At 42.3% G+C, this 10,670-nt stretch overlaps 1 protein-coding gene across 2 annotated transcripts; it reads right to left on the bottom strand.

The window, feature by feature from the left end:
* Positions 1-829: 829 nt before the first annotated feature.
* LOC107076545 (macrophage mannose receptor 1-like) lies at positions 830-5,600 on the bottom strand. 2 transcript variants are annotated; one of them, XM_069186830.1, is made up of 4 exons: positions 5,511-5,600; positions 5,233-5,292; positions 2,765-3,127; positions 830-1,664 (listed from the first exon to the last, which is right to left on the bottom strand). In XM_069186830.1, exons 2-4 carry the CDS (start codon positions 5,264-5,266, stop codon positions 1,306-1,308), a joined length of 756 nt encoding a protein of 251 aa, XP_069042931.1. In that variant the 5' UTR covers positions 5,267-5,292; positions 5,511-5,600; the 3' UTR covers positions 830-1,305. The 2 variants fall into 2 exon arrangements, with proteins under 2 accessions (XP_069042931.1, XP_015195837.2); XM_015340351.2 differs by lacking the exon at positions 5,511-5,600 and having other exon boundaries at positions 5,233-5,456.
* Between the last annotated feature and the right edge of the window lie 5,070 nt (positions 5,601-10,670).

Here is a 10,670-nt window from a genome sequence, read left to right on the forward strand (position 1 = left end):
ATGGATTAAATCTGATCAGTGCTGCTTCCTCGGTTCCTAAATCCCGGAGCGTGTGGATCACCTGGTTTTGTGTTCTGCAGAAGTCACGTTGGGCAATATGAGCTGTATCTGGTAGGTCCATGTAGTGTTTATGTCCTTCTGTATACCGTTTGTTGCTTCTGCACTGTTTATATCTCTTTTGTTCTTTTGCATCATGCACAGTTAGCAACATCCCCGTGTCCGAGACAAGACTGTGGATATAAACTCAATATGTAGTACGGAACTGCAGCCCTCACCAGGAAAAGTGGAGTGAAAGTGGATGGATGTGGTAAGGATTGTAGTTTCTGCTTATCTTCCACTAGAGGGCATTAGGTTCACATGCCATGCATTAATGAGTTAATCGGTGAAGGGCTTAAAATCACATTCTCATGGGGACTTAATTTAGCAGGGTCGGCCATTTTTACAGCACCCCTGGAGCAGCTGGGGTTGACAGTCTTGCTCTGAGGCCAGACAGAGTAGGATTCCCCTACCAGCCACAGGAATTGAACTGGTACCCGTCCAGCCACAGGCACAGATCCTTAGCCACAGTGCCACCACTCTGCTCCTAATGGGGATGGGTTGGTTATTGTTACATCAGTTTAGAGTAGGTCTCTCTTTGGCGCACAGAATTTTGTTAAATTAAAGTCTCTTTGCACAGTGTTGGACTGGCCGTTGTAATTTTACTATGTGCTCAGGCCTCCCGAGCCACCTGGGTAGAGGTACTGGTCACAGGAACTGGTACTTAGAGGGCATACTGAAGGGACACACACATGCCTGAAAAAGAAGTGTCAAAAAGAAACCATGTGATACCTTGTATTGATTTGCTTGCAGTTTATTCGGCAAAGTGCTTAAATCATCCTCCAGCACACTCAAACTGGGTTACATGGTACTGTACATTTGAATTTGTCTCCCCTTGCTGAAAATGTAGCTGTGAAGTATAAGTCTTTGAGATCTATGAGCGAAAGAGAAGTGATGTTCTAAGTTTGCTGCACAAAACTATTGAAGTATTCGTGCTTACATTTTGAGCATAACTTAAGTGATACATTTGAACATTAACTGAATAAATAATCATCAGTATCTTCATTACACATTCCTTTATAGAAAAATAGCTTTGAATTGATAGACTAACAGATCGCTAATTAAGATGTGTTTAAGCTTAATTTCCGGGCTGGTGTTGGCAGAAACTTGGGATTCTGCTCCTCATGCTTCAGGAATGCAGGAAACAGATATAAAAAGACTCCCTGTATGGAGGTGTGGTAGAGGGGCAGAACTGTGGCCCAGCCCAGGTTAGTAGCAGACAAAGGGCAGTTGCTCGTAACAGCAGGAGTCATACCAGTAGAAATTGCCCCTGCTGTCCTTCTGTGCGGCCCCACACAGCTCGTCCAAGGGGTGGCTGGGTTGGCCCTCTGCCCAGAGCTGGTACTCCAGTACCTGCTCGTTGGTCCAGTACCACTGCTGCCAGGCCATGTGTTTCTTCAGACCCAGCCACACCTTGTCCAGGGAGTGTTTTTGGAGCGTTTCCTCCAGCTGTTTTTGGTCCTTGACGTCTGCGATGCTCAGGAGGTCGGTGTAGTTTGTGCGGCAGTAGCTCAGAGCATCCTTCCATTCTCTCTTCTGCGAGATGACATACAGTGTCCTCTGGACATCTGGGGGCACCCAGAATGAATAAAAAATTAGAGTTATTTTCTTTCAAAGAAACGTTGTCTGTAGACGGAAACCTTAGTATTGTATTAACCTCAAATGAACCAGATTTTAGTGAGAAATCTTTCTAATTATAATTGCAACTCAGAGACTAATGAGAGTTATGAGAATGTCCCTGCACGCCTGTATGAGTCTGTATTTATTTTTCATGAATCTTCATGATTTGATTTGAGGTCTGACATGAGCCCTAGCTTTTCAGCTGTGGACGTTCTCTTGCACATCATGGGAAAAAAGGTGGAATTCAAATTAAATTTTGGTTTCCCATTACATTTTCATCAATTTCCCTACTGGATTAATAAAGTATTATCTATCCGTTTTCTTCAGTTTTTCTTCAAACCTATTTCAACTGAGTTCTCAAGAATGTTTTTTAATGATAATGGCTTTGAAAGAGTTTATGAATGGCTTGTTAAACCCTACAGTTTGGGGGTTCCTTCCTTCTGACAAGAGCATCTGATCTAGTTTATTACTTAAATATGTTAAGATAGTGTGGTAGGAGGTGTTAGAAATGTTTTAGGAGAGCAACAGTATGCTAGGTGACAGGATAGGGACAGACGGAACAGATTCTTTGCAACCAAACACTTGAAGAAAGGGGACCATCAAGGACAGAGGCTGTGAACAGTTTTTAAAAATCTCATTAATAAAGGGATTTAATCCAATCAGCCAATCATGCAATCAGTGAATAAATCAAACAATTGATCCAATGTTTGGTCTATTGATGGATGCATGGACACTGAGTGGAGAAGAGCCAGAGGATGAAGGGGTTTCTGGGTGGTGTGAATCTATGTGATACCCCTGCATGACAATTTACATGCTATTGTTGACACATGGCTTGAAGAGGAGAGAGAAAAAAAGCTTTTGGATTCTTCATATTCAACATGGAAATCCACGTGACCCTTCATTTTTCCCATTTGTCTGTGTCCTGCCCCCGAAGAAGAAGGACATTAATAAGCCCATGAACAGGGAACAGCAGAAAACGAATGTCAAAAGGCAGCAGGACGGAAGACTTGAAATGAAAATTATGAGTTATGGAGTGCTCATTACTGACCCAAGCAGACGGACAAGTGTGCATTTCCACAGTCTTCCAGGTTCCACATTTCTGTGACAGGGTCTATGGTCCCGCAGAGCACTGTCTTATTGTTGCTGGCATACTGAGGCGAACAGGGAAAATTCATCCTCTCCTTGTTGACCCATCTCCACTCACTGCGATTGTAAACCCCCCCAATCCACACCCGCCTCTGCTGGGAGATGTTGGCCAGCTGCAGGACGTCCCGCGCCTCGGAGGCAGTCCGGAAGATGCCCAGGTCTTTGTACCTCGCCTGGCAGTTTTGGCGGGCCGCGGTGAAGCTCCGGTTCTCCTTCAGGAGGTGGAAGGTTCGGACTTCGCTGGCCAGCACGAGCGCACTCTGAGCTGCACAGAGAAACAGGGTGAAGGGGTGAGATCCAGCAGCTGCCACGATGCAAGCAACAAATAAGCTGATCTTTGTGAATTTTTGACAGCTGACCAGCCACTAGAGGTCACTAATGTCCACACTGGGTGATGATTAAGTAGAGAATTGCTGAAGGATTTAGTGGTCTTGTAATGATTAAGGGCATACAGTAAAGGGCATCCATGGTGTTTGGGTGCTTGCAGAGCTTGTAGGGGTGGGTGTTTGATAAGAGAATAGCGAGGCAGCTTTGGAGTCAGGACTTGCATAAACGCTGAAATATAGCCTCCTCCACTGAACAGAATTGTCATTGTGGGTTTTTTTGGTTACTGACACTGTCAGTGTCCTAAAGTGACTTATATGGCTAAATAAATTCCATCTACTATAAATCCTTAAGGCTTCAACACAATAATATTTAGATGTGGATATATGTTTAGTTAGCATGCGCATGTTAGTGGCATGGTGGCACAATGATTAGCATTACTGCCTCACATTGCTGGGTTCTTGGGTTCAATCCTTTATTGCTGTCTGCATAGGGTCTGTATGTTCTCCCTGTGTTTGGGTGGGTTTCCTTCAAGTGCTCAGGTTTCCTCCCACAGTCCCAAGACATTCTGGTAGGTCAATTTGGAGTGTGTGCGTTTGTGTCTGTGTGTGCATTGTGATGGACTGGACTTGCATCCAAGGTGTACCCTGCCTTGCCCCTGTTGCTTGCTGTGATGGACTCCTGTTCCCCTGTGACCCAAATTTGGATTAAGCGGCTTGAAAACAAATGAATGATTACCTAATGTGTTTTAAGAGAACTGACTAAATGGGCACAGCAGTCAGTGACAAAGCAGCACATTGTTTTAGAATACAGTATTATGGAATATAAGAATTTGATTCTATCACGACAGAGTGTACAACCACATCTCTTTCGCTCAAAATCCCATTAAACACATACAATTATTATACAAAACTATTTATGTAGGAAAGGGACAGGTCGTGGCAGAGTTAACAACAAACTAATTAGGGATCCCGACTTGAAATTAGAAAGGTTTGTGGGTTCAATTCTTGCAAACTTTTGTATCCTTAAGCAAAACACTGCACCCCAATTATTCCAGTAAAATGTACAGCAGTAGAAATGAGTGCAAACAAAAGTTGCTTTGGATAAAACATTAGCCAAATAAGATAGAAAGTGCAGAAGTTGCTATTTTTTGTTTATATTACACACAAGGGATGTAAATAACAAATATGCAAAAACGGCATTGCACTGGAAAAATAAAAACCCAGCACAGAGAAACTCATAAAGGACTTTTGTCCTTTGACTTCATAATTCTGAGCTACAGTATGTCCCCATTTTGTTTCTCACTTTTGTAACCCAGAAAAAGCAACTGTACAATTGTTGCTGTTGCTATTCATGATGATTGCAGGCCTGAAAAGGGATGCAACACTAGTGAATTAACTACTGAATTCACGCAGACTGGGGACGCAGAGATCAAGCTACTTGAACTTGGACTAATGGCCAGGCAGGATTATCAATGAAAATCTGTATAATTATTAAAATCAATGCCATGAGCTGGGTGCACAATCTGTCTCTGATGCAGTGCTAAATGCTTGTTTGGATCTCCTCGCAGAGCTAAGTTTCAGAAAAAGCTCACCCAGTCGTGGAGTAGGTGGGTCCCTACTCTCACAGTCACTTATGAGGGGATCATGGCTATTTACCTTCACCAGGAATTCCTAACCCAGGTGGGAGGCAGGTGGGAGTTGTGGAGACTGATCCCAGGCTCTGAAAGCTAGAGACAGCTGATACACAAACTCCCAAGTGCTCGCACACCATCTGGAAAAAAACAGTATATAAGCAGGCAAAGACTCAATCTCCACAATCCTCCACCTCTTACAGAACCTGCTTGATTAGATAACAGCACCTGGAGTGCTTTCTGTTGGCAGTACAGTGACAGCTTGTCCCAACAGGATCATCAGCCACAGCCACTGTGCCTTTATCACCACCAGACATCTGCTTTCCCCGAGTGAGCTATGTACAGTAACCCAATTTCAATCCAGTCAGAACTCCGCATTTTAATGCAGATCCAAATCTAGGACACTCACTCACCCAGCAACAGGAAGAGGACCCTGTCGTTCTTCATTGCCTGCACGCTGTCTTCCCGGCACTCTTTTGGGGAAACAAAATGGAAATGAATGGTTCCTTCACATCTTTGTCGAGCGCCGCGTTCGCAGTCTTGCATTGTCACCTGTTTTGTGTTGTCACGTCTAGACTGTCAAAACTCCTTTTTAGTCACTTTTCAGTAGCTTTTGAATCTCTCTGACGATCTGTTCCCTAACCCCTTCACACTGTAATGCCCAAGTGCCCCAGTGGCCTACCCCACCTACCTCTTAGTATCCGAGCCACAAGCACGAACAAGCTTTTATTTCTTCAGTTTAGTGTTTAACTTGACAGGGTCTCTCTCTTCAGCTCTTTGATCTCTACTGCGCATTGTGGTTTGTTATATTTTAAACAGAAGTGTTTGTCTGTAGGCTACGTAGGCACCATTCAAATCATGTCTAGGGCCTGTCCTATTCAAAGCACCTAGACGCACTGGTCATGCTGAATTCAAATCATTCTGACTAGGTTATTCCCGGATTCATTCAAATGATCTGAGTTCTGTAGCTTAGCACTCTGAGACCATTCTTGAAAGAAGTTTTTTTCTGATTTATCTTGATCAAAAAGGATTTGAGCTGTCCAGGAGGCCTGTAAGGAGTTCCCACAGCCATTCTGGAACAGCCTCTGCAATAGTTCAGCAGCACAGGACACAATGTACCAGTTTAGAGAGGCGAGAAATTTTCCACTCCTTCAGGTTTTAAAGCAGGGGTCTTAATCTGTACTGCAGCCTGCACGGACCCCTTTGGTTCTCAAAATCTGTTCTCGCATATCTGATCAAAAATATTTGAAGGAGGTCAGTTCTATAACCCAAAGATATATCACTGTAGAATGAAAGAGAAATACCTGTATTTATTTTAATTTCACAGTAAAATTAAGAATACTTGAAAAGTTATATGCTGTTTTTATAATTATATGTTTTATTTTATTTTTATTTGTTATTATTATTGTTTTAACTTTTTAGACTTATATATTTATTTTACTTTTGCAGTAAAATTAAGAATACAGGGTAAATACACACTGTTTTGTAAAGGAATTAGTAAATTCCATGCTGAAAAGAGAACAAAAGAAACACAACGTTTTGGCTGTAGAGCCTTCAGGTGTGACTTCTCTTTTCAGCATGGAATAAACCTTTACTCCTTCCTTTGCCTACGCATGCTGACGCAGCCACCTACTTGAACCACTCTTTTGGTACGTTTACTTTAAAATACCAAGGTGTGTCTTTGTATGGGTGAAAGAAAGTATTTGTACTAAGAGTAGGTGCCTGTGATTGATTTGTGTTTCCGAGGATTCACCTTCTAGAAAATAAAAATCTTGCAACCCCAGAAAAGAACAACTGCTTTATAGCAATCGGATGTAATCCCATATTCATACATCAGTTGTCAGAACCGATACGTTGTCTTTCCCTGTTTCCACAGCCAAAGTTTCTTCTGCCCCAACTCCCTAATTACAAATTTCCTAAATGTGTCTTCTTAATGGGTAATGCTGTTTCTTGTGAAATAATGTTTATTATTTACCCCTTATATAGGAAGGAGTAAACACCTTTGTCTCTGGTCATATGTGCACGGAATGAAGTAAAACAAGCCTACAAACTGGTGTTTGATCTCCTTTTAGCACAGAACTGCCTAATAAAATGAAATCCCTTAATTAAGTGCTTTAAGCAGACTGTGACAACAGGACTGGACAGGAGTGCTGCTTCATCACTGGGTTACTGGGGAAAACCCCAGCTTATTCCCATGGCTACTACTAATGGAAAACTGATTGTATGATTTGCTTATTTATTTTTAATCATGCATGTGTCTTATGTAAAATATCTCTCTCACACACTGGTAACACAAATTCTTAGTTTTTATCTAAATTGTGAAGATTACATACAGTATGTTGCTAACTTTCTCCACTTGTGCATGCATGTCTCTTATTTACAAATGGGTTCATGTTATGTTAAATGCATTATGTACTGTACTGTGTTGTGTCTTGTACCTGCCTGCAAAGCAAATTTTCCATCTAGCGTAATAAAGGAGGGAATTGAGTAAGAAATAATGCCCCAGCTGGGGTGATGGGAGAAATCAGGATAAAAAACTCAGGAAATGAATAGTGGAGCCTAGTTAACTCTCCATACCCCTAGAGAGCCCTTGTCTCAGCAAAGTCCATTAGCACAAATGTTTTTTTCTCCCACCTTGATTGGTATCGTTCATTCATTTTAACAATTAATTACAGCTGACCTGCTCTAGATCATATTCTCCCTTGTGACTGAAGCTCTTCAGCTTTCCGTAACAGGTAACACATGACCTGCAGTTCCTCTCTCAAGCATTTAGACATTATTCAAATCTTGATTGAGACCTGGTCTATTCAAATCATCTTGACTGTACTGCAAATAGCCCATCCAAATTGCTATTTCATTGTTTTAGCTGTTCGTTGAAAGCCATTGCCAGTCGTTTGTTTTCTAGCTATACATCTGTGCATTTATGGTGTTTTTACACATCCATTCATTTTCTAATTGTTTCTTCCAATTCAGGGTTGTGGGGGAGTTGGAGTCTATCCTGGCAAGCAAAGGGCACAAGGCAGGGTACACTCTGGATGGGATGCCAGGCCATCAAAGGGTAGACAGACATAAAGACACACACTCACACCAGGGCCAATTTTTCCAGAAATGAAATAACCTTGCTGTATGTCTTTGGTCTGTGGGAGGAAACCAGAGCACTCAAAGGAATCCAACACGAACACAGTGAGAACATGCAAACTCCATGCAGATAGACCCCCCCCCCAGGTCCCGAAATTAACCCAGGGCTTGAGTGCTGCAAAGCAGCAATGCTAACCATTGTGCCACAGTAACGCCCAGTTCTGGTGTTTATTTTACAACACAGTCCTCCAGTTAAGATGTAACTAACAGTGAACATGTCTTTATTATCCTCCAGGTGTAAAACGCTCTTTTATCATTGTTAGCTACAGTTTGTCTTATTTACTACTTTACTCCACACACCTCCCCGTTTCATTTTGTTGAAAAGAATATTATTGGGATGTCGGGCTCCACAACGGATGAAAATAAATAAGTGCCAGCAACACACACTTGTAGCAGGTCGCAAATTGCAAGTTACAAGAGATATGTGATTAGAGTCAACCGTAAACTTTACTTGAGGGATTTGTGGGACCAGACACTCAGTGGTGACCATGTTCAGTGAAGAGCTGCTTTGGCCTTATTTCAGAAGTAACAGAAGTTGTATGTTTTTAACCAGGCTACAGAATAACTGTTGTAACTTAATTATCTTGGGCTGATATTCTACTAGCACAGCACAGTGGCAGAGTGGTTAGCACTGCTTCCTCACAGTGCTAGAGCCCTGGAGTACTAAGGGGAGTTCTTCCCTTGGGTTTCCTCTGGGTGATCCGATTTCCTCCCACAGCCCAAAGACATGCTGGTAGATTAACTGGCTTCTGAGGAACTGAAGAAACCCTGGTGGGAGTGTGTGTGTGACTGTGTTTGGGTTCGTCCATCTTGCCTTGCTTCCTGGGACAGGCTCCAGCTCCACAGTGACTCTAAATTGGATGAAGTGATTAGAAAATAGGTAGATAATATGATCTGTTATGTTTTGTTACAATCTGTTACATAAAAATGTTATGTTCTAAAATCTTGTTGAGATCAGACCAAACTAAAATGTATTATGCTTTTGATGTAGTTGTGTCCCAGCCTGTTAAAATGTACAGTAGGTACTGTATGAATCAGGGATACTCGTTTTGTGACAGCATTAGCTCACATAAACTATGTGCTTTGTTCTGGTCTGGTGTACCTGTTTGATGAAGGCTATGCCTGGCTTGTGGTTTCCAATCCTTTTTGTACATTGTTTACTAAGGAAATCTTGGCTTTTAAAAGCCAAAGTGATTCACCCTCTTCACTGAACAATTTGATTTGTTTACAGACTAGAAACGTCCTTGGTATCATGGCGTGAGTGGAGGTGGGTATACGGTACGTTACAGTAAGAAATACTGGAAGGTATTTTATTTTATTAGGGCCTGTGTGGTGGGTCTGTGGCTAAGGATCTGCACCTATGACTGGAAGGCTGCCGGTTTGTATCCCGGGGCCGGCAGAGGAATCCTACTCCTTTGAGCCTCTGAGCGAGGCCCTTAACCCCAACTGCCCCAGGGGTGCCGTATAAATGGTTGACCCTCTGCTCTAACCCCAAGCTTCTCTCCCTGTCTGTGTGTCTCATGGAGAGCAAGTTGGGGTATGTGAAAAGACAAACGCCTGTATGCCTAATACAAGAAATTGTATATGGCCAAGAAAGTGATCTTATCTTATTAAATCCCAAAATATTTAACTAGGGATTTCATTTATTATCTGCCATTTTTAGATGACATTAATTTCACTATAAGTGTCTAACAATGGGTTGTGCCCCTGATGATTTTTGTGTGGCGCTCATTTATCATGTGGTTATTTAAATGCAGTTACGGCTGCTCTGGCGTTTGTCTCACTCTAGTGGCTATTTTACGACTCGCACTCTTTTTGTCACAACATGGTAATGTAAAACGGCTTCGCCATTCAATAACTCTTAATCTGTAATCCACTCTAAGTCTCTAAGTAGTTCGGAGCTGATTTCCTGTTCTTTAAAGGTCAGCCTAGTTCAACTAGTGGAGAGATGCAGAAATATGGAGCAGCAAGTAACATCCAGTTGTGCTATTCCTTGTTCAACTTGAAAAAAATCACCATCCACCCAGCAATTTTCTAACCTCTTCATACAATTCAGGGTCACTAGGGAGCCAAAATCTAACCTAGCAAGCAATGGGGACACGAGCACATACAGAGCACAGTCTCTGGACTGTGGAAGGAAACTGAGCACGTGCAGGAAATCCACATGGTTGCACTAAGAACCTACAAGCTCCACACAGATAGACCCTCAGGTTCAGAATTGAATCTGGGGCCCCAGTGCTGCAAAGCAGCAATGCTAACCTATGTACCACCATGTCACCCCCATCTTCTACAATTACACTAACATACAGCACTTTATAAGTACATTTAATCTTAATCAAGAACCATTAAATCTGAATATCTGAATCAACACCATTAAATATTGACTTTAATTGAAGGACCTGACTGCAATCTCCTTTAAAAAGTCAATTTAATAATGAATCCGATTAATAGGCAGGCCAACAGAGTACAGCTGTTTCCTTATGAAGTGTGATAGCAAATCACCTGAGATCATGAGCTGAATCATCTGTCAAAACTGTGAAATTGTGGTGCAGAAGGAGCTGGGCGCCACCTTCTGGTCCACCAGTAGTAAAGCCCCAGATTGTCTTCAGAAGCTTTAACTGAACAGGTGAAGTTTTTGGGTGAATATTAGATGCTTCTGAATTTTTAAGCAGAACAGATCCAGTACGCTGCATGCAAGGAGACACTCGTAGGA

Source organism: Lepisosteus oculatus, chromosome 3, assembly GCF_040954835.1.
Source record: "Lepisosteus oculatus isolate fLepOcu1 chromosome 3, fLepOcu1.hap2, whole genome shotgun sequence".
In the NCBI taxonomy this organism is placed as follows: domain Eukaryota; kingdom Metazoa; phylum Chordata; class Actinopteri; order Semionotiformes; family Lepisosteidae; genus Lepisosteus; species Lepisosteus oculatus.

Bases quoted from the DNA above. Each gene is read 5' to 3' on its own strand.
- LOC107076545 (XM_015340351.2), bottom strand. From the start codon at position 5,365: ATGCAAGACTGCGAACGCGGCGCTCGACAAAGATGTGAAGGAACCATT. The intron at 3,128-5,232 runs GTGAGTGAGTGT...TTCTCTGTGCAG, and splicing joins GGTCCTCTTCCTGTTGCTGG to CTCAGAGTGCGCTCGTGCTG. The intron at 1,665-2,764 runs GTCAGTAATGAG...GGGTGCCCCCAG, and splicing joins ACACTTGTCCGTCTGCTTGG to ATGTCCAGAGGACACTGTAT.